Source organism: Natrix helvetica (assembly GCF_964273705.1).
Source record: "Natrix helvetica genome assembly, chromosome: 7".
In the NCBI taxonomy this organism is placed as follows: Eukaryota; Metazoa; Chordata; class Lepidosauria; order Squamata; family Natricidae; genus Natrix; species Natrix helvetica.
Window position 1 is genome coordinate 55,511,656 of NC_138558.1, and position 24,969 is coordinate 55,536,624.

Here is a 24,969-nt window from a genome sequence, read left to right on the forward strand (position 1 = left end):
TTTGTTTGGGGTTGTGAGGGGTTTTTTTGGGTGTTTTTTTTTTTGGCAAATCAGCTTGGCTAGACCTGAAGTATTTTCTAGATTAGGAGGAAGATGTGACATCAATCACATATTGCAATTATTCTCTATTTGGTTGACTTGGCAGTTATTTTCAAAGGAAATCTCATATAGACATTTCAACTTAATACACTTTATGAATATTTTGAGAAAAAAGCCAAACTGCAAATGAGAGTTTTCCCTAAAATAGCCATTCTAGGATAGTTTCAACCAATGTATTAAGAAAATTTATAATATAGTTATCAAAGTTGATATTTTAATGATTAGATTGTAGGATTTGTAAAAGTATTGTAATATTTTACTAGGCTTATTACTAAAATTTTGACTGGTATACATGCTACTTTAGGATAGAAAGCATCTCTGCACTTGAAAATGATGTCAGCAATGTTTTAAAACAAAACACAGCCCATTCCCAAAGTCTGTATTTATATCTAATAGAGTCTGTTTAAGTTTTAATTGACAGGTATCATAATGTAAGCCTACTCTCTTCAACGAACATGCTTCTTGGGTTGATACACATAATTTTCAGAATTTTGAATTGAAAAGAAATCATTTTGGCTTAATGTGCTTTGAGGATCAAATTTGTATGCCACCATATTTTTGCTTTTAGTTTCAGAGCCACCAATACCTTTGTGATATTTGAAGTGTACCTCTGTCAACAATTCATTCTTATTATCTTAAATATTAATGGATTCAATTGAATATTAGTTTGATAATATAGAATGCAGTCTGTAAATAGTAAAGAACAAACTGAGCAATGTGGTATGTGCAGTGCAATGCAATGAGCCATGTGCAGGTCTATACATTGGGGAAACAAAACAACCACTTCATAAACACATGGCAAAACATAGGAAAACAAACCCATTGAAACTAGATTCAACAGTCCATCTGCATTTAGGAGACAAAGTCCACATTTATACATTTAGAGTACTTCTATTCTTTTTTAACCCAGACAATTCTACTGTTAATAAAAATGTTTAGATTAATATATATTTATATATATTTACCTAGTTGCCATTGTTAAGTTCTAACCTTCCACTGTTGTTCATATTTTCATACATATTTAGTAGTACAGTCATTCACAATCTATTTTCCAATTCTTCATATCTATTTATTTTAAAATACTATCCTGATATCTATCACACTCCTAAAATAATAATCCAACCTGTATAGTTCTGATATTAATACACGATTGAAATATATTCATAAAAATATTATTTTACTCTATTTTCCCTTATCCATCATTTCTTACCCGCATCCGAACCGTTAATCATATTTTCTTTATAGTTTTCCTCCCATATTTATCCCTTAGGTCTTTTTCTCTCTCTATTTGACTATGCAATCTAACTTTCCCTCCAAACTCTACCCTTTCCCACTGTCTAATTCCAGAACTATCCATTCCACCTCCTATCTCTTTTCCCCAGTTCTCTTCCTGTTTTTCCCATTCCCTTTTTAGGTCTTTTACATTATTTCTCTCCTTTTTTTAGCTCCTTAATCATTATTTTGGTAACATCTCCTCCTTGTTATCTTCTTCTTGTTGATTTCTCTCCACTTTCCCCTCTGTTTCTTCTGGTGGCCCCATTCTTTCTACCTTGCCCTGATCCTTGACAATTATTCTTTGTATTAAATTTCCCAATTTTTGGTCTATACGGTCAAAATATTTTCTCAATGCTTTGAAAAAGCTCTATTCTTTTTAGGTTCCCCTCACTTACATCTAAACCCCGTTGCGTCTGGGTTTAGTCAATCTCTTTTTTAGTCCACTGTCCAGAGTTCATTAATTCAAAAAGCAAAATTCCAAGTCACAATTTGAAATGTCTCATCAATAATCAATCCAAACAATTTAAATTCAACAGGAGTTTATCCACAGCCTCTTCAAATTACTTTATATGTTCAATAATATTCAATGATATTCAGGGGCTCTTAACTGAAGTCCTTAGTTAATAATCAATTTAATAATTTTCAGTTTTTTTGAATAGTTATTTCCAAGCTTGCATATTTCCCTTTTCATCAGCAGTTGACACTCTCGCTTCTGTCTGCTTCAGCTTCCACACTATTGTTGACAGTTCCAATTTCAATTATTTTTAAATTATAAATCCAATAACTGGACAATGTTTGTAAAAAGAAATTTGGGACTTTAATTTCAGGGTTTTAAAATACTCTCAATATCACATCTTTTAACTTTGAGAACCAAGTTTCTATTTATCATTTTAAAAACAGATCTTTTCCACCTTCATTCTCTGGTATTTTTCTTGTGTGCCTAGTTGCTGCTTCAACAAATAGCTTTAAATACGTTTTCCCCTTGGATTTCTGGGGTCAACTTCCAATAAAAAAATATTTTCTCACCCAGATCACACTCTCTTCACTTTCTCCACTCCAGCACAGTCTTGGGTATTCAGGCTGTCCCCGGCTTCATGGTGGCCATTTTGGCTGCCGCTGCTCCTGGTCTTCAGATGAGGGGCTTTCCAAGTCAGGGAGAACAGATGAGGTTCTCTTCTACCTGCCAGTCGGTCCCCCTTAACTTCACCACTCCTCCAGAGTGGCTAAGGTACGAATTTGGACCCTCTGACAGGGAGAGGTTGGAGCTGACTGCAGAGCTTGCGGATCAGCCTTCCGAAGGTGTTGGAAGTACAACAGGAAGTCCAAGACCCTACATCATCAGACAAATGGTAGTCTAATCTCTTCTTGAAAGCCTCCAGTGATGAAGCTCCCACATCTTCGTTCCATTTGTTGATTGTTCTCATTGTCAGAACATTTCTGCTTATTTCTAAGTTGAATATCTCCTTGATCAGTTTCCATCCATTATTCCTTCTCTGACCTTCAGGTGCCTTGGAAAATAGCTTGATCCCTTCCTCTCTGTGGCAGCCCCTCAAATATTAGAACACTGCTAACATGTTTCCCTTGGTCCTTCTCTTCACTAGACTAACCATGCCCAGTTTCTTGTAACCATTCTTCATATGTTTTAGTCTCCAATCCCCTAATCATCCTGATTGCTCTTCTCTGCACTTTTTTTTAAAGAGTCTCAACATCTTTTTTATAGTGTGATGATTTTTATACATTTGTACAGGGGTTAAGGTTTAATTTGATTTTAATGGTATTTATTCTTATGTGTATGGTTTTTTTATTTGGTGCCTGTACACCGCCCCGAGTCCCTTTGGGGAGAGGGGGCGGTCTAGAAATCAAATAAATTGAATTGAATTGAATTGACCAAAACTGGATGCAGTACTCTAGTGTGGTCTTACTAGGGCTTTATAGAGTGGTATTAATACCTCACTTGATCTTGATTGTATCCCTTTTTTAATGCAACAGGATTGCATGGCTGCCGCTGCACACTACTGGTTCATATTTAGCTGGTTGTCTACTAAAACTGGCCACTTAATGAGAAGGAAGGACTCACTGGAGAAGAGCCTAATGCTGGAAAGATTGAGGGCAATGCCAGAGGATGGTAGAGAACAGGAAGGCCTGGAGGAATGTTGTCCATGGGGTCATAATGGGTCGGTCATGACTTCACAACTAACAACAACAACCACTAAAACTCCAAGATCCCTCTCACAGTTACTGCTATTAAGCCTGGTTTCACCCAGTTTATACATGTACTTTTGATTTTTCTTGCCTAAGTGTAGGATTTTATGTTTCTCTACATCAAATTGCATTTTGTTAGATGGGGCCCAGTGTTCAAGTCTTTCAAGATCCATCTGGATCTTGAGCCTATCTGTTAGGGTGTTAGCTATTCCTGCCAGCTTAGTATCATCTGCAAATTTGGTAAGTTCCCCTTCTATTCTCTCATCTAAGTCATTTATGAAGATATTGAAGAGTACTGGGACAGTACTGGGACTAAAACAGAACTCCAGTGCTTACTTCCATCCAGACTTAGACCCATTAAGGACTACTTGTTGAGTATGGTTTGTCAGCCAGTTGTGAATCCATCTGGTGATGATGCTATCTATCCCATTTTATTCTAGCTTACAAAAAAGTAGTTTGCCGTCTACTTTGTTGAATGCCTTGCTGAAGTCTAAGTATATTATGTCCACAGTATTTCGCTGGTCTACTAATTTAATCACTATGTTGAAGAATGAAATAAGATTGGTTTGTCATTATCTGTTTTTAACAAATCTGTGCTGAGTGCTAGTTGTTTCTTTATTCGTTTCTAAATGTTGGCAGATCTGTTTTTTATTATCTTTTCCAGCATCTTCCCGGGTATTGATGTTAGGCTGATTGGTTTGCAATTTCCTGGGTCAGTTTCCCCCCCCCCCTTTTTTTTTTGAACATGGGAATCACATCAATTCTTTTCTAGTCCTCTAGTAGTTCCCTGGTGCTCCAGGATTTTTGAAAGATGTGGTGCAGTAGTTCTGATGACCTCTGCCAGCTCCTTTAGAACTCTAGGATGTAATCCATCAGGTCCCCGTGATTTTATTCAACAAGATCAGACAGGTGTTAGCTTACTATTTTTTTGCTTATTTTAATTTTAATTTCTAGTTTGTCTTTTACAGTTATGTTTTTGGTAGGCTGGGCTATATTTTCTTTTTGCGTGAAGACCGATACAAAGAATGAGTTAAGCAGCTGTGCTTTATCTGTGTTGCCTGTTACTTCCTTGCCATCTTCTCTCTTTAGTGGACTGACTGTTTCCTTGATTTTTTTTTTGTTATTTATATGTTGGAAGAAACTTTTAAAATTATCTTTGACTTTTGTTGCAAGTCTTTCTTCATTTTGAGCCTTTGCTTTCCCGACTTCATCTTTGCAGATTCTGACTATCTGCTGATACTCTGCCTTAGTTGTGTGTCCCTCTTTCCATTTTTCGTACTTGTCCTTTTTGTCTTTCAATTTGTCAGAGAGATCTTTGTGCAGCCATGCTGGTTTCTTCTTGGATTTCTTGTTTCTCTTTCTCAGTGGTATTGTGCTGGTCTGGACATTTACAGAAATGCATGAAACCAAAGACGAAAACCTCCTAGAATGCATATAGGTCAATATAAAAGAAAGAAAAAAGAATGACCTGGCCATAGGTGTATATTATAGGTCACCAATCAAGCAGATAAAATAGATGTCCTTTTTGCCAACCAACTAACAAATATGTGTAGGAAAGACCCTACAATAGTAATTGGGGACTTTAATTATCCTGATATCAATTGGAAAACTATTCTGCACCAAGTGAGAAATCAAATAGGTTCCTAACCAACCTAACTGACAACTTTGTTGTCTAAAAGGTAGAAGAGGGAACTAGATGGACAGCCATACTGGATTTAATTCTTACAAACAGAGAATAAGTGATAGAGGGAATTGAAACTTTAGGAACCTTGGGTGTGAATGACCATGTCATACTAGCATTCAACATAACACAAACACAAGCAATAAAACATAACGACACCAGGGTCTTAGATTTTAAAAGAGCTGATTTTAATAAACTCAGAGAGAACTTGGGAAAGATTCCTTGGATGAAAATCCTAAAGGGGAAAACAACTCAAGAATCTTGGGAAACACTGAAAAGTACTATCCTAAAAGCCCAGACCAGCACAATACAGTATCACCACCAGATGGATTTGTAACTGGCTGACCAACCACATTCAATGTATAGTCTTCAATGGAACTGCATCTACATGAAGGGAAGTATGCAGTGGGATACCCCAAAGCTCTGTTTTAGGCCTAGTACTCTTCAACATTTCCATCACTGATTTGGAGGAGGGGATAAATGGGAAACTCATCCGCAGACAACATCAAGCTGGCAGGAATAGCCAACACTGTAAAAGATATGCTTAAGATACAGAAGGATCTTGACAAACTTGAACATTGGGCCCTATCTGCTATTTTATTGTATTGTATTCATCCATTGTAGGAATCAAAGTGCCCTTCCGTTTTTGTGCGTAAAGTAAACTTGCTACCATCAGCATATATAACATCGAAGTTTCAATTTTTTTCCTAAGACTTTTTTTCCATTAAAACTTTCTTGTTTTATCTTTATATTCACTTTGAAAATCTTCTGTATTAAGATGTGAATTCTACTTCAGTATTTTTTTGCTTTATCACATAACCACCATAAATGATAAAGGAACCCTTCTTTACATTTGCATTTCCAGCATTCATTTGAAATTCCTTTCTACATTCTTGACAAATTATCTGGTGTTAAATACCAATGATACATCTGATAAAAGTTTTCTCTTAAATTATAATTTAGTGTAAATTGTAGAACTTTCATTCACATACTTACCCAACCATTACTTTATATCCAAACTTTCTTGCTTACTAAGTCATAAGGTGCTTTACATATTCATTCTCCAAATTAAAATTCAATAACAATTTATAAACCTTAGAAATCATATATTCATTAAGATCACGCAGTAAGATTTCCAATTCATTTTTCACAAAGTCAAAACCATAACTGTTTGATTTAAATCTTTCTTTCAATTGTAAATATGTAAACCAATGACAGACATGTCCTTCTGATTCTAATTCTTTGGGTTTGAGGATAAGATCACCAAAATTAAAACATATTATTTGACCATAAGTCCATCAGTCCAGCTTTACCGCTATTTCCTTTTCAATAAAAAAGGTTCTGGAGTGTGGGGGGGGGAAGATATCCATTGTTATTCTTTTATTTTCCAAAGCACCAGAAGACATGACAATGGGTGGAAACTAATCAAGGAAAAAAGCAATCTGGAACTAAGGAGAAATTCCCTAACAGTGAGAACAATTAACCAGTTTGCCTTCAAAAGTTGTGGGTGTCCCATCATTGGAAGCTTTTAAGTAGAGACTGGAAAGCCATGTCTGGAATGGTACAGGGCAGTGATGGCGAACCTTTTTCGGACCAAGTGCCCAAAGCATGCACACGCATCTGAATCCCCCAAATACAATGCGTGCATCCCAAGCACGTGCATTCCCCTACACATGTTTCCCCTGTGCATGCAGGCCTCCTACATGTACTCCGTCCCCTGCACATGCACGGCATAGACCCGAAGACCCGCTAGTTGGCAAGAGGCACATGCATGGCAGAGCTGAATTGGCACAAGGGCTCACGTACCATCAGAGAGGGCGCTGTGTGCCACCTCTGGCACACGTGCCAAAGGTTCACCATCACGGGTATAGGATCTCCTGCTTGTGCACGGAGTTGGACTAGAAGACTTCCAAGGTCCCTTCCAGCTCTGTTACTCTGTTTCTTTATTCATAGGAAACAATTCATGGAGACAGGTTTGGAAACCTGAAAGTATAGCTAACATAACAATTAACTTCCTAAATTGTTATTGGACTGTATTTTTAAATAATCACAATAAAGAACAAGGTCTAATTTCAATCAAAAAGACTAATTTAGATGAATATCAAAGTACATTTTGTTTACATTCCAGAATCTAGAGAATTAAGCATCACTACTCAAATGACAGGATTTTTTTTTCTAGGAATCAATGCTATTTCTTCTCTCATTTTAGTTCTAAATGAGATTTCACAGAAATTGAGGGAGAAAAAATCATGTCCACAATAATGCACAGAAACGTATGAATTGTTTAAATAGTTTTATTTTCATAATGCTATATATTAATATTGTATGTACGTAGTATGTATATAGCAGCGCCTCTTACAAATTTCTGCAATGAGAAAATTTTCTATCAATCTGTTTAAAATTTATAATGTTTGAAAATTGGTCCCAAAATTAACGAGCTTTTATTCATTATTTCAATTGTTTGCTTTGGATAATGTTTTTTAAAAAATAATATAGACTAACATATAATTGTGAGCCAGTTTAGTGAAATGGTTAAGGCATCAGGTTTGAAACCTGGAGACCTGCCTTAGCACAAAGTCGGCTGAATGACCTTGAAGGAAGCTGGTTTCAAAGACTTGTCCAGGCAATTGCTAGGAGTCAACAATGACTCAAAGGCACATAAACAAAAAGCCCAGGAGTTGTTATGTTACCTTATGTTATCTTATCTTTTCTTATGTTACATTTGAGTTTTGGGGTCAAAACATGACATTTATACTTTTTTCTTTATTTCGGTTAAGATTATAACCTTGGTCCACATTACATCTTCACTCCTAACACATTCTCTTATATCAGTGGAGACAGCAGCCAGACTGGGTTTGCTCTGTGACTGGGCCTACCATCTGTGATGTCATCGTGCACTGGTGGCTCCTCCCAGTTTCGACTCAGTCCAACCTGGACTAGCTGTGAGAATTAGTCTCTCCTCCAAAAAACTTTTAAAAACTGAGTTTGGTATCTTAATTGGCTTTTTTCCAAATTATTTTTACAATTGGTGTTTTTCTCCTTCACTCTTTTTCATCGGATCGAGCTGGAGATTCAAATTCGATCCCATTGGGCCCCAACGGCTTCAGGGAGACAGCGAAGGTGGCAGGTGTCAATCACCGGTGGCTTGTCGTACTCTACAGTGCAATGAGATCGTTCCCGGCCTCGCTTTGACACTCTGAACATCTCTTTGTCTCTTTCCGCCAGGCATCCTTGGGGGCCAAGGCATCACCGTCGAGTCTGGCGTGGTGGATCAGAGTCTGCATTCAATTAACTTATGAACTTCAGTCTTTACAGGTTCCACAAAACATTACGGCCCACTCCACCAGGAGTGCGGCAACCACGGCAGCATGGTCTACACAGGCGTCCATTGAGGAAGTTTGCCGGGCAGCCACATGGACATCTACCGCCTTCATATGCCACTACAAATTAGTCAAGTATGCATCGGCTCATGCAGCTTTTGGCCACAGAGTACTGCAACAAGTACATGTGCCTTAACAGACTTTAATCAATCATTTCCCCTCCCTAGAGGATAGCCCTTCCTTTGGTATGTCCCAATCTGGTTGCTGTCTCCACTGATATAGAAGAATGGGCATTGGTCCTTACCCGATATGCTCATTCTTTCTGAAGTGGAGACAGCAGCCAGCCCCACCCTCTCTTAGTCTTGGTCTGACCTAAACAATTTTGTGCACGAGGAGAGAGACTGTGCAAATTTTGCAGTTTTACCTTTTTCTCAATTCTCACATGAGTCTACAGTCAACTTCATCTAAACTGGGAGGAGCCACCAGTGCACGATGACATCACAGATTGTAGACCTAGTCCAGTTGGTTACTGGACAGAGCAAACCCAGTCTGGCTGCTGTCTCCACTTCAGAGAGAATGAGCGTATCAGGTAAGGACCAACACCCATTTTCAGTATTCTCAGCAACTTTGATCTGTTTTATAAATGTCCAAAATATATAACTTTTTTTTAAAAAAAAGTATGTTGTACTTTGTTCTAGGAGAGAGGCACAGCTGGATGAGGAAGGGCAGTTTTTGGTCAGAATTATTTATGATGATTCCAAAACGTATGATTTGGTTGCTGCAGCAAGTAAAGTCCTCAGTGAGTAAATTTGGCTTTCTTTCAGCATTATTTCTAAAGGACATGATGCAATTCAACTAGTGTTACGTTTTATGATGTACATGATATTACATAAATGTGTAATAAACATTACAAAAATGTTTTCTGTAGTTCAGTCTGGAGTATTATTTTTCAATGACTTGACAGTGGTACTATGCAGTCATTCTTAGAATATTGTTTCAAATTAAGAGCAGGCTTCAGGACTGCTAAGGAATATTTTCTTTACAAGGTAGATAGTGGCTTCAGAGGATCAATTTACCTATGAAGTGGCTAAGTTTATCTTCATATTCCTACATACTATGATCCCCTTCACTGGCTGATTTCTGCCACTTAAATGTGCATGTATATGCATATGTGCACACATTAACATAAGCATGTCTAACACATTTAGCATCATATACAGTTTGTCCCAAATTGTTGTTTTAAAAAAGACTCATGAATTGTAGTTTGTTGAAATTAGAATTGTGCGAGATAGAAAATACTTACCATATATGCGCTTCTCAAGTGTGTTTTGCATATCACTGTTATTCTTTATTTTGAGCTTCAATTTAAAAGAATAAATGTGCATATGTATATCAGAATTTTTGGAAGAATTTGTTTTGCACAATCCAATCCATTGAACTTCGAGACAATTCTTGAAGCTCCTCTAAATGTGCTGGTTATCTAATCTGAAATTTCTAAAATACTTTTAAGTTCTCATAAAGATTTTAAAACTGGTTTTGAAAATAAGTAATAGATATAGTGTGTCTTTCTCGACTATAATTTGCTGAATTCCTTGGTCAACATTACTCATTTTATTTTTTTACCTAATCACTGCTGTAATATTATTCCTTGCTTAGCAAAAAACATTGACCTTGACACTTTCAAAATACAGAATTTTATTATTTTATTTGTTTCTTTATTTTGCAGACCTTAATGCCGGAGAAATCCTTCAAATGTTTGGGAAGATGTTTTTTGTGTTTTGCCAAGAATCTGGTTATGATACCATCTTACGTGTGTTGGGATCAAATGTTAGAGAGTTTTTACAAGTAAGTTAACTGAGAAAAATCATCAATGGCTCAGTTCCAGGACAATTGAATTTGAACAGTGTGTTTGTTATGGTACTATGCACAGTTACTTAAACACAACAATGTAATTTATCAAATTTCTAGATCAGAATTGGAAATCCTTTCACTCTGGCTACTTTGTAGGCAGTAACTTTTTTATTTGCTATGCCATTAGCCTTATCAAAAATAATGTCTTGATAATTCACATTTAAGAACAAAAATAATACACATCAAGCTTCAGTTTTTTCATGTAGTTAAGAAATTAGTGGAAATTATAAGAAAAACATATTTAAATAGCAGTCACTCAAAACAAAAACAATGAAAAAGCCCCAATCTTGATTACTAAATTCCATTTCCATTCCATTTTTGCTTCATCCAGATAATGCTATAGCGAACCTGTGACATCTTAAGATGAATAACTTTTATTGCAATAAGAATATGCTCAGCTAATTTGAATTATTTTAATAATGTGAGGTATTTTTATAATATACTATATTTATTCATATGGGGACAAATTGAATTGTTTTACTCCTATTAATGATAATTCATAGCTGTAAACCCTGAAACTGACCTGACTGAGGCCATTTTGAGGCTTCAGGGCTGCCACAACTGGAGCTAAGGGATGGGAAGGCGGGGAGTAGAGATAACTGAGATTTGTAGCCAAAACAAAATACTTTCTCTTGGGACATTCAAGGACATTCCAGCAGGTGCTTGGAAGGAGGGAACTGAGGTCACCTAGCAACTGGACTGTGTCCTGATTGGACCATGTGACTCATTGTCTTGAGAAAGCGAAAAACTTCTACTTTTAATGAGGTTAAAACCACGGGAACGTTTAGAGTTGGTTTTCATCAGCCCATGTCAATATGGCATATTCAATAAAGCTATTCTTTGAGGAATCTACCTGCCTTGGAGTTTTGTTTGCTGTGGGTATATTACTTGGAACCCTGACAATAGCATCTGAAATAGATATTCTAATCATGTAAAAAAAAAATCTATAGCTTTATAGGCAATAAACGACAAGATGATTTATACATCAAATACATGTCAAAACCTTGAGAAAATGTGATTCTGTGCATTCATTTATCCATATATCATTCCAAAAGGCAACCATTGTTTTAAATACAAGTTTAATTTTATGACTTTAAAAAAATCCCCAGTACATAATTTGAAAAGAAAATATTGCTAAAGGCAATGTTAACGCAGCATGTAAATGAAGAATGGCTAGTCAATAAGTATAATTTGAGGCATCCCAGGGGTATTTTTGTATTAATAGCATAAATTAATAGCATAAAAGAAAAATCAATCAGACATAGAGTGGTGGTTAATAAAAAATACTTTAGGGAGCAGTCTAGTAGTCTACTCATATTCTGTTACTGACACAAATATGCACTCTCTGAAGATACAATATTCAAAAACATGGCAACATATAGGCAGCTTTGACCTTGAAAGCTAGGTTAAAGATGGCCAGGTATAAAAAAATGAATCTTTTATGCTTCCACTTACTTAAATTGAGTTTTCTGCATAATTATTAAAACATTAAGCAAAATGTAATGAGGAAAACATGTGCATCCATATTTTTTACTGATCTTGAAATAAATCAGTGATGTGCAGTCAGGAAAGGCAGAGCCTCACCGCTCTCATGAAAAGAAAAAAAAATGTAAAAGGGAAAAGGTGAGTGCTGAGGTGAGGCTGTGAAGGAGGCTCCTCAACGCTAGCTTCAGATCAGCGTGAGCCGCGGTCCCCTTCATCTTGGCTCAGGAAGGAGCGGAATGGGACCGCATGTGCAGGAGGCTCCTCAACGCTAGCCTCAGATCAGTGTGAGCCGCAGTCCCATTCCCCTCCTTCCTGAGCCAACATGAAGAGGACGCGGCTCGCGCTGATCTGAGGCTAGCGCTGAGGAGCCTCCTGCACAGCGTGGCTCTTCCCCGCAGCGCAGTGGAAGGAGTTGCTGTCCCCGCCACTGTGATCCTGGGGTATTTTGCTTGCACACTTGCAAAGATCAAAGTTGTCACAGTCCTCCCTTCATGATGATCATTTGATGACGTCAGTGCCTCACCAGCCATAAACCTCACCGCACGTCACTGAAATAAATGGAATTGTATTCTTGCCACTTCCTTTGATGTACTGTATAAAAGTCAGAGTTATACTAAAAAATAATTTACTTAACAAGTACAAGTAATCCCAGTGTTACGACTGTTCATTTAGTGCCTGTTCGAAGTTATGAGATAAGCGCCCCCTGGTGTTAACGAGCAAGTCCCAAAATTACGAATGTTGCAGCACCATGGCAGTTGTTCACCTGGTGGCTGGCTGTTGTTACTGAGACACGGTCCAATTTCTTGTGAGCCGGCCAGCCACTCAAACTATCAAACAAGCCGAAACCAGACCATGACTCAGAAGCATCCAGATAAACAATTCTAATCCTAATCTGCATCACACAGACAGTATATAACTATAGCCCAGCAACAACAGCCAGTCAATCAAACATTCCAAAATCAGGTCATGACTCAAATATCTGAACAAACAACATCCAGACTAATCTGCATCTCATAAAAAGGTATTTAAAGACCTGTGTTCTGACAGACAAGCACACCCTCAAAGTGCACTGACAATGTCTCCTTGAATGGTGATGAAACGTTTGCAACCAAATTGCCAAGCTCGGAGCTAAAACCAACAGCCTAACTAGCAACCCGAGCTACTAATATTCAAACACATTTCATTCCTAGCTGTTTCCAAAGTTTTGGAGATTTACATATGTTAAATATGGATCTGATATCTGTTATCGCATTACATATAAAACATCTTCATTCCTCACTACATATGCTTTAAAGTTATATTAACAAAATATAATTGCATAAAATTCAGGAGTAGAGATAAAGACTGTACAATAATTTAGAACTGATGGAAATGATGCTGATTGTGGTTACTATCTGAATGTTTTCCTTTCACTATCTTAGTGTAAGTAAAAGTAAGTTAATGAAAGTAGGGGGATACTTGCAAAGTTACAGATTCCCCATCCAAGTACCGTTTTATTGATTTCCTTTCTTGCAATATGTGATTTCCAACACCTTTAGAGGTTTATTTTATACATAATAGGCATACTTTGAATTTCTGTTTACTTTAGCTTGAACACAGCTTCTCTAAGAGAATGTTAGAAAATCAGATTGTAACATTTTCTTGTAATTATTTCCCACCCCCCAGAATCTTGATGCTTTGCATGACCATCTTGCTACGATATATCCAGGTATGCGTGCTCCTTCCTTTAGATGCACAGATGCAGAAAAAGGGAAGGGCCTCATCCTGCATTACTATTCAGAGAGGGAAGGACTCCAAGATATTGTAATTGGAATCATCAAAACAGTTGCTCAACAAATTCATGGCACAGAAATTGATATGAAGGTAAATGTCAAGATAAAGTCTCTCCAATGGTTGGTATTTCACAAATACGTAAAATTACTTTGTAGCAATTTCTTTATCTCTTTTTCAAAAGTATTTTCAAGGTACAGTACTATGTTTCCATTGTTAGGCACACAGGGTCATTGTGACAATGGATACCTCATCATTACTTCGTTATTCTATTACAAATTTCAACAGTTAATTTTTATTTGTAGAAAATTACAAATAGCAGTATCAGGAACAGAATCCTGTGTAAATTTTGATTAATTTATGGCTAGTTGTATATTAATTGATTCAACAATTCTAGAATCCTAGAAGATCTTAAAGATATTATGAGCACAATTTTAGCAGAATACCTTAAGAGAAACAAAGAGCAGATGTGGTGGGATATGGACCTGGTCTATAGAATTAATTCAGCATATGCCAGAACTCATAATGTTCCAAGAGAGGTACACGTTAAATTTCTCAGGAGGACCACGAGAGACGAGGTGCTAGGGGCCCAAAGGAAGGGACCTCTAAAATACCAAGATAAAGAAATTACCATTCTTAAGCAAATTCCAAAAAAGATTAGAGAAAAAAGGAGGAAGTACTCTTCCTTATCAAAGAAACTATACAATAGAGGAATTTGGTTCAGATGGTTATTGCCAGAAGGAATGCTGATTTTCTGAGAGGGAAGCCGAATTAGAATTAAGACAGTGGATGAGGCAGAGGCCTTTATTAAAAAACATTTTTCCCTCCCAGAGGACGAAGATAGCGGAGGTGGGGAAAAAGGCAGCAACGTACAAGATATGGAGAACGGGGGGGGCTATGGCTCCACCTGGGGGCAGGGAGGAGGGAGCAATATCGAAAAGGCTCAGGTCACAAAAATAAATATATCTGAAATATTATTGCAATTGTTGATTTACTAGAAAGTGACAAAGAAAGAGATGATTGAACACATTGTTGATATAAAGTAAGAATTCTGTTTATGCTACCCTTTACATGTTATTTCTAAAATTGTAGAAGTGTGAGATTTGGGGGGATTTTTACTGCTAACATGGGAGCTACTAAAATTTTCTATGTACTCTATTACCTTTTCCCTATAAATGTTTTAAAACCAATAAAAACTTTTTACAAAAAAAATTAAAAAATTCTAGAATCCTAAATGTGCTTTTAATACAAGATCAGGATTTGCCCCAATATTTTATTATCTGAAGCTGGAGGGGAGGATAATTTTTAAGAATGGACAAAAAAATATTACTACAGAGTTTTCAGTTCTAGTCTTTATTGAAGGGTTACTTGGGAATACCTCAGCTTCTTATTGCAAGTTTCACTCCTAGAGTTGGTGTCCTTCAGATACTTTGAACTTTAATAACCATAATTCCCAACTCATTGACCATACTGTTTGAGAAGTACCAAGTTGGGAATGACTATCTTATCTGTTCGGGTGAGAGCACATCAATTCCTTCTCTTTTTGTATCCTCTTATTTTCTTTTTTAAAAATATACACAAATAATAGACTCTGCATAGACTATAAAGACTGTCTGACTTAAGGGTTTTAAAAAAATTGTATTCCTGTTCCATAAATTGAGAATGTCCTATACATTATTTTGTGTTATTATGGATGAGATCAAATGGAACATCTTATAATACATTATATACTTGATATCAGAAATCAGGTAATATGAGAGTTTAGCAGAAGCATGAATATTGATTAGAGAGGATAGATAAAAGAAAAAGTAGTGCATGCATATATATATGTGTGTGTGTGTGTATGTATATGTATATGTATATGTATATGAGAGTAGCATATATATGAGAGAGTGCCTTCAGTAGGCAAACAATGCTGTTCTTCTAGTCCTTTCTGCCTGACTTGGTTGTTTCATGTTTTTTCTTAACCCCACTGACAAAGAAAGTGTTTGTCTATTATCTTGATATATTACTATTTTAAAAGGGTTGTTGTATTTTAAAGATTGTGGGCAATTATGTAAAAGCATTGCACATGTTGTTTCATAATAATATGAAACTATCTTGAAAAGTATCTCTTGGAATGAGGATTGTTGATAATTGCTCCACTTTTTAATTCAGGTAGAATAGGCAGTTGAAGTTGTGAGACAATTGAACATTTGTTTGATTTTTTATTCTACAACTTTTGTTAGGACATTATGAACATTGTAGGAAATGAATAAAATTGAATACCAAGCAAACAAGTTTTGTGCTAATTTTAAATATGTCTAAACATCACAGTCAAGCTTTTCTATAAATTTATTTTAATGCACCCAATACTAAGTAGATTTATCTTGCCTTTCAATATTGTGTATATGTGGAAATAATAAAAATGATTTATTCACACATGGGATCAGCTTTATATTCTCTTACTTTTCTACTATTGTGACCTATTTGCAAGAAGGAAATGGGGAACTTTGCTTTTCGTTTTGGTTTATCTTAGCTCATAATATAAATTACATCTAATTTTCATTATCATTTATTGGTATTCTTATAAAACAGGATTTCAGAATGATTTCTTTCATTTACCCATACTGTAGTTACATTTGATTACAGCTTCTCTGTTTAAGGCCTGCTATGCTTGAGGAAATAAAAAAATCTTGTTTCCTCTCTGATGCATTTAAGATGGAGGCAGATTTTCCATAATCTATACCAAATTACTTGAATCAGTTTGAGCTTTGTTATGAAAACAAAGCTAGGCTCACTATTGATGGTAGTTGGCTAGCGAGGGTACTCCACAAACAGCCTCTACCTACCTGGTAGCAGAATTGTATTCCCATAGATAACATGGCTATTTTGTGCTGGTTCAACTGAGGGATAGCAACAGTGGACCACTTTCTATTATGTTAAGAGCAATTCCTGCTTTTCAGACCATACAGAAAATGAGTAAATGGCAGGCACCAATCAAACATTGTTAGGTAAAGTGACTGTTTACAGACTGAGGAGTAAACTAGATGATATTTGTACAGTAATTTATATTGTACTGCCTTACTTCTGTTTTATATTTTTAAAGTATAAATGTTGACTGTTTAATCTGGACAGGATGGATTGCATCATGGATGGACGATAACTGATTAGATAAACTGATCCAGTTGATTACTTAAAAAAAGAAAAGAAAACACCATATCCCACAGGTTTATTGATTTGCCTAACATTGGTTGGGGAAAGCATTAGTGAAATTAGAAGTGGAATAGGACAATACCTATTAATTTTACTGAAAGGCCTTCGTAGAAAAGTAAGTCATAGGTAAATGAAATAGCTTTACTAAAAAATGACAATATGCTCTCACAAAGGAGGTGGTGCAAAACTCTGCATAATGTTAGTCTGGAAAGGTGATACAATTTCTGGAAATATTTCTGGAAAGGTGATACAATTTCTGGAAATATTTCTGGAAAGGTGATACAATTTTAATAATAATTGCATAAAATCACAAAATACAAAGACCTGCAAATAGATATAGAATGACTGTGGCAAAAGAAAGCAGTTATAGTATCAATAGGCGCAATCCCAAAACATCTGGACACCACTTGAATATCATCATCATTGACATAATCCCCATCAATCAGTTGAAAAAAGCAGAACAACTTATATTTTGTAATGGGCCGCCTGCTCGGCCCACTCCTCTCTCCCAGTCCCCTATATCGATGGCAGCAGCAGTTGCAACAACTGTCCCTCCTGCGTCGGCGTCCTTGGTCCCTGCCACCCTTCTCGCGGATGGGGAGCCGCTTGCAGGAGGAGTTGACGCGAAGAGCTGGGTGACTTCCAGCCCCACGCCGCCAGCCACTCAACTACCTGCTGACAAGCAGACTCTGCTGGCAGTGCTGCAATTCTTGTGCCGCAGCAATCTGTGCGAATCGGAGGAGATCCTCCGGAAGGAAGCTCATGGTCTTGTCGATGACGTCCCGAGCGACCCGAATTCATCAGCTCCTGGGCTCCCCGGAGCTCATGGAGGGGAAGGACAGGATCCCAGCGCCGGGACTTGGCCCCTGGAGCGTCGGACGTGCTAATCAATTCTATCACTTTTGGCCAGACTAGACCTACGATCTCTCCAGCTGCTATCACGACACCTCCCGCAGCGCCCTTGAGCCATCCTGGGAAAGCCGGAGTTCTTGTAGAAGATCAGCCAGATGTGAGTGCAGTGTTATCTGCTTATAATCAACAGGGAGACCCAGCACTTTATGAAGAATACTACAGTGGATTGAAACACTTCATCGAGCTGAATTAGTCATAATTTTGTTCATTTAATACCCATGGATGTTTCACTAATAGGCACATAGCTCCATAATTATAGTTACAGTAAAAAAAGACATGTTTATTTTGAAGCCTGGTAAACTGGGAATAGAAAGAATCTATAGCATTTACTTTGGGATGCATTTAGAGTAGAAAAAAATTCATTTGAAACATTTTGAAAATATAGAAAGCTTACCAGTCATCCTTGACAGAGAAAGGTTAATAGACATTCTTTTGAAAGTGGTTGATCGTGGTTAGTAAATGGATATGATTTCTTTAGGGAATTTTGATGCATAATAAAGAGATTCCCAGTTACTTGGTTACTTACTATCGGCACCAGTCTATGGATGCATGAATAAGTAGCTATAAACCAAACCTATTTGTGCAACGGTGATGGACATGGGAGGTGGATGAACTACAGGCATCTTACGATTCCTGATCCTTCCGGGAGATGCGGCTTTTCTTTGAGAAGAAGGCGTACAAGCTGCTGCGTCTCTTTTCCAGTATTTTAGGAGACAACTTAACAAAATGAAGAACGAGGCCCTGAAAAAGATTGGAGAAGAAGCTGGGCAGCAGATAAGGAAAAGGAGCGGATCTCCCATTGACTTGGCTTTTCAGCCTTCCTTGAAGCAATCTAAGATTGAGGACTTTGTTTTGGCTCGGTCTTCTGGCTGGGGAGCTTATGAGGGCGTCGCCCCCCGAGCTGAGGATGAAGACTTACCTGAAACTGCGGCCTCTAACCACCCTTTGTATGAGCCTACTCTTGTAGAACTTTTGGCTCAGCAATGCTTTCTGGTTGCAGAAACTACAGCGAGCATTCAGCTCCAGCTTGATAGAATAGTAAGTACTTTAAACTACTTAGTCTCCTGGACTATTAGTGGGTGTTCTGGGATGACTGCCCGGCAGTCGGTGGTGGTGGCAGGGTGTTCCCTGCCAAGCCCCAGGAAAAGTTTTAACAAAAGTACTGGCCAACGAAATCCTGGTCAACAAAATTCTACCAACAGACTGAATTCCGCATCCTATGACGCGAATAGCTGCCTGGTCTTACAGCCAAAACAGGTGGCCCTCATCATTAATCCCATTAACAGCAATTTACCTTGCTGGAGTTCAATACAGCTGGCGAGGGGTCATCTATCAAAGTTATTGGGGCTGGAAGCTGATGATCTGAAGAAGATTGAACTTTTACTCTCCCCTGAATACTGCAGCAGAGTGCTACTTAGTTTTGCTAATTCTAACATCCCAAAACTATTGTTCAGAAGTGGATCCTGGTTAAGTTCCTTTGGCATTTTGCCAAGAAGAGTCTTCAAAGATATATCGATTAAGCCACTTTTGAGTAATCGACAACTTGTGAGACAATCTGTGAGCGGCAGGAGATTTATTGCCCCCAAAAGATCCTCAGTGGCATATATTAATGAGCCAACTTTGAATGCTAGTCTGGATATTGCACCATGTTTTAGCTATATACCCACTTCTGCAAAACCTTCAGCTGGCATTCTCTCAGATGGTAGGCTAACTGCTCCTCCTACAACTGGCCAAATTAGCCCCTCGCGGCACGTAACAACTTACCAGGAAGCTTCCCTTGATCTGATCAGCTGGGAAGAGGTGGCCCCAAAAGTAGCAACATCAGCCCAGGGCACCCAAGATCTCTTGGTAGATGGGTCCCAGGTCAATGTCTCTGGGATTCCACCTATCTAAGGGACTGATCTGTGTCAGGACAGCTTTTGGAACCAGGAGGAGACACGGCTCTTTGACTTCTTTAGTAAGCTTCTTCAATCGGAAAGAGCCCAAATCACAAAGCGTCTGGATGCAGTTAAGTTCAAGCTTTGGAGCCTATAACTTTCTGACAAGGACTCCTTTGGACCACAGGGAGTTTATACTGATTTACCAGCGGAAGCTCTGCTGGCGTTTTCCCCCAAATGTTTAATTTGTAAATCTGGAGACGCAGGGCTAACTCAAACTCCGCTTGATGATACTGCCGAACACCTTCCAGCTAAGCAGCCAGTCAATGTCACAAGTACAAACTGGAGTGCGCTTAGAGTCTTACAACCCCATGAGCAAGGCTCGCCTCCCCCTTCTTTCCCCCTGCTTTTGCCACCCAAGAGGATGAGCCTGCCATCTAATAATGGATGTGTTTTTTTGGATCCGAAGGGTGCTCTGGAAAAAATTAACCACACAGAATGACTAGTAACTCGGATACCCTCCCCTGCATACTTAAGTGCCTTTCGTGGAACATTGCAGGTTGGGGGCGAAGGTGTGGGACTACAGAATTTGTTAACTATATATTTGTTAACTATGTGATCCTGCTCCAGGAGACCTGGGCTTGTGATAAGATATCCTTTTCAGGATTTACGACCATTTCGTTGGCCGCTATTAGACAATATACAGCAGGGAGGCCTAGGGGTGGTCTAGCTTGTTTGGTTCCCACTTCTTTGAAAGTGGAAATAGTGGAACTACCCCCCTGTGGCTCTTTATCTATGGCGCTTTTAATTAAGAAAGGACGCAGCAACTGTTAGTGTTCAATGTTTATCTTCCCCTGATGAGGAGGCAAGCCGATATCAAAGCTCAATGGGGCACGCTGGAGAACTATATTACTTGTATGGAAACTAAATTCCCAGCGTTGTACATCCTTATAGGGGGTGACTTTAATGCCCGTTTGGGAGCTCAAGTCCCCCCAGCGATAGAGGCACTCTACCCCCAAGAAACCTTCCAGGCCCTAGGTCACCTGACTTCAGCCAGACATTCTAAGGACAAATTAACAAATTTTGCTGGCATTCAGCTAGCCTTTCTAGCAGCCCAACACAACAAGATAATTCTTAATGGGTGTACCCTAGGTGATCTGGCTGGTGAATTTACTTTTAGTTCTTTATGTGGGAGTAGTGTTGTTGATTTTGTGCTGGTATCTCAACCCTTAAGACAGGCAGTCCATGCTTTTTACATGAACTGCCTTACGGAGAGCGACCACTACCCCCTGGTTACAATTATTGAGCTTCTTTCAAATATACATCTCCCTAGGGGCCCTCAGATATTAGATCCCTATGTGGCCTCGTGTACAAGGAGGATCAAATAGTCTCCCAATACTGAAATAAAGTTTCACTCCTTTTTATCATCTCCGGAGTGCCTCAACTTGTATAATCAGGTACTAGCAAGTAGCGGCTCGGAGATAGTCTTGGCCTTTGAATCACTAATTAACAGTGTCCAAAGGGAGCTTGGAGCTGTCTGGGCCGAGTGGTCCATATCAATCACGAAGTAATACTTGGTTTGACAAAGATTGCCTGATGCTTAGGAACCAGATCAAATGGGTTTACCTGCTCTACCGCAATCGAGGGGACAAACGTCCACCAGAGGACTACTACCGCCTGAAGCAGGAATACAAAGGATTAATTGTTAAGAAAAGAAAGCTAAAGAGCTTTCTCCATCCAGCAGAAGGACACACAACTATTTTGGCAAATTGCTGCCAGCTCTTTGCGGGGACATCAGGAACTCCCTCTCTGTTGTATCTCTAATAGAGACTGGGAAAACCATTTCCTGGCAATTTACCAGGCATCAGCAACCTCAACCATGCCTCACGCACGACTGTCTCCTGTAGCCCCTGACTGGCAACCTGTGACTCATGCTGAGATCACCGAGATTATCTCCAAACTCAAGTCAGGCAAAGCTCCTGGCCTTGATGCTATTCCCCCTGATGCTAAAATCCAATCCTGTATGGTGGATTCCTCTTTTGGCAAGACTCTTTACGTATATTAATACTAGCAGGATACCTACCTCCTAGAGCTCAGCAATTATTGTGCCAGTCTTTAAACAAGGAAATAGAAACAACCCAGCTCACTATCGCCCCATAAGCCTGCTTTCCTTTATTGGGAAATTGTACGCTAAATATCTCCACCGCAGACTCCTCTCTTGGGCTGAGGAATCCAATATTATTGGTGCTGAACAAATTGGGTTTAAAGCGGGTTGTGCCACATTGGATCACTGCTTTATCCTAGCGCACCTGGTCAACAAATATACTACTATACCAGGTGGCAAACTGTTCACTGCTTTTATCGACCTAAAGTCAGCATTTGACTCAGTCCCGAGGAGTCTGTTGTGGTCAAAACTGCTTAAAAGTTCCATCGACAGACGTTTGTTGTTCTTAATTAGATCCTTGTACAATCAGACCTACAGCCAGGTCAGGTGTGATCTGCAGGGAGAACTCTCTAATCCTATCCCGATTAAGAATGGAGTAAGGCAGGGATGTGTTCTGGCTCCTTGTCTGTTTAATATATTTTTATCTGACCTGGCCGGTTACATCGGACATATTGAGTCCCAAGCCCCGAAGTTGACAACTACAAAGATCCCGCTTCTTCTTTATGCTGATGATGCGGTTCTCCTTTCATTGACAAGGCCAGGACTGAAAAGACTACTTTCTGCATTTGGGTCTTATTGTGTTGAAAACCATTTGGTTATTAATTATGATAAATCGAAACTATTAGTGTTTACTAGAGCCCGGAAATTGTATAACTGGGATATCAGTGGCAATGCTGTCAAGCAGGTTTTACATTCTAAGTATTTAGGTATTCAATTTCAGAACACTGGTGCCTGGACCAGACACTGAACCCAGGTGCTGAACTCGGCCTCCTGTAGTCACCAGCAGATTTTAAGATTCTTTTATACCCAGGGTGGCCGGTTCATTCCTTCTGCCCTACGTATTTACAATGCCAAAATGTTGGTCCAAACTCTTTACGGTATTCCCATATGGATATGGGGCTTCAAGGATTGCATTGAAAGAACCCAGGTGGCTTTTCTTAGAAAACTTCTGGGTCTTCCCCCTTGTGTTGGTTTTGCCCTGATGTAACTGGAACTGGGCATTCGATTGGTGGAATGTATGGCCTGGATTGACACCTCTAAATTGTGGTTTTGGGTGCTTTTTCTGGCAGTTCCTGGCAGCTACCTCTCCCTGGCGTTTGCGGACTCCCATATTTCTCGCTGGGAGAAAGAGCTGCTGAAGAAACTACATCTGCTAGGTTTTATGGAGGATGCCTTGGGAAACTACGTCCTTAAGGACGCCCAATTTAGGGTAGTCTAACGGCTTGTGGACATTGATTTACAATATCTACGAGCCAGAGCCAACAAAACTTGCTCCCCACTGACTTTTAACCAACTTAATAATTATGGATTGAGGATGGCTTCCTATTTTTATACTTTAACTATTCCTAAGTATAGAAGAGCTTTTTCCCTAGCTCGCTTTAATGTCTTGCCCTCAGCACTTTTGGATGGTCGTTTTAAGAGGCTCCCAATTAACGAGCAGCGATGCCCTTGTGACAGAGCCGAGGTTGAAACTGTGGAGTACGTCCTTCTATTTTGTCCCATGTATAACGCAGACAAATCCAAGTTACTATCTCTTCTTGAAATCGTCCCTCATACATCACCTTTCAGGTTTCCAAATTTTTCTTAAGAGCTGTAACCACTAGAGGAGAACGCTGTAACTTTTCTTAGTTAACCTTCTGGTGACTGATTGCTATGATCAATTCTCTTATGTCTCTTTGTAGTACTTGTGTTTTGGTCTGTGACCATAAATAAAATAAAATAAAAATTAATATCTTGTAATGGTATCTTTAATACTGTCAAATAATGCCTATCCCATAGAAGGACTTGATAAGTAGATAAAATCCAGTCTAAACAACTGGCTTACTATGCGACCAACAATAATGTATTAATTTTATATGCTGGCCAACTCCGAATGTTGCTAGACAGCTTACAATCATTTAAATATTTAAAAGCAAAATACAATAGAAAAACACATAGAGACAAAAACAGCACAAAACAGAACCACAATGGCAAAGAAAATTGACCAAGAAGAGAATAGAAAGAAAGGGCATCAATCATGCTTTCCAAAGAGCCAGACCCTTCAAAACTACATAATTATATTAGCATTAAATATTTTAATTAATCAGTTACTGTTTAGACCTACATCTTTGCATATATTATGATTTTTTCCTCACATCTATAATTCATGCATATATTAGGAAAAGGTGGAAACACTAAATATTCTTCCCTTCTGGTGCTAAATAAAATTATTTAAATATTTAAATGTTTGTATGTATATATGTATGCATATATGTGCATATGTATATATAACAGAAAGTCATTTTTAGGCCCTTCCCCTTTTTCATTAGCTGAATGGAGACCTCTGTTTTGTCTGCTGCATCTTTGAAACCTGATAGGCAATTTGTCTTCATTTTTACTGCTGTTGCCATGGTGAAAGACTTTGTAGATGTGCTGGTTGCTTTAGTTTGGTAGCTAATTCAGGGAGTTAGATAATTTAAACTTTATTCCAGGTTGTGTCACTGGTACTGGTATTCTTGTTTAGCCTCTTCTTTAACACATCTATCTCTAAAGCTGTATGAAAGCCTATGGGATGTTGAGAATTCATAGAAAGGAAGTTGCTTTTATTTTTCAATTCCTTGCCATTTATCAGTATCAGGTGTTTGTGCTTGAAAAAGTCTCACAGTCTAGTGTTGAAAGGAATACAGCTGTTCTTAATCCTGTGAAAACAAAGCAAGGAATGGAACTATTATTCAGTATAATTTTCATGCAATGGAATTGGAATGTTGTCAAATTTGCTAGGAATGGAAATACAACTTTTTGCAACAGTTAATATTTTAAAGCTTGCATCTAGTTCTAAGGTAGAGTTGAATAGAGTTGTTAAGTGAGCCTTTATATCAATAACACATAGTGATATATATTCTTTAATTCTATCAAATGCTTCGTTTGTTTAATGTTCCTATAGTGGACTGAATATAATGTAAACAATTCTGCTAATTTCAGCTATGCTATAATGACATTTTCCATTTTTGACATTTCTTCTCCTAGACGCATATTATCCCTATTATTGTCTTAACATTATGTTCTAAATCATTTGCTATAAATTTCCTTGCAATTTTG

The 24,969-nt window shown here is 38.2% G+C and overlaps 1 protein-coding gene across 1 annotated transcript in view; it reads left to right on the forward strand.

Annotated features, from left to right (window-relative positions):
• Positions 1-24,969, forward strand: part of GUCY1B1 (guanylate cyclase 1 soluble subunit beta 1) — a 76,599-nt gene that overhangs the window by 19,618 nt on the left and 32,012 nt on the right. Inside the window, exons 3-5 of the mRNA XM_081959971.1 lie at positions 9,276-9,376; positions 10,304-10,422; positions 13,639-13,836. Of these exons, the coding sequence (XP_081816097.1) occupies positions 9,276-9,376; positions 10,304-10,422; positions 13,639-13,836 (418 nt within the window). The remainder of the gene's footprint in view (positions 1-9,275; positions 9,377-10,303; positions 10,423-13,638; positions 13,837-24,969) is intronic.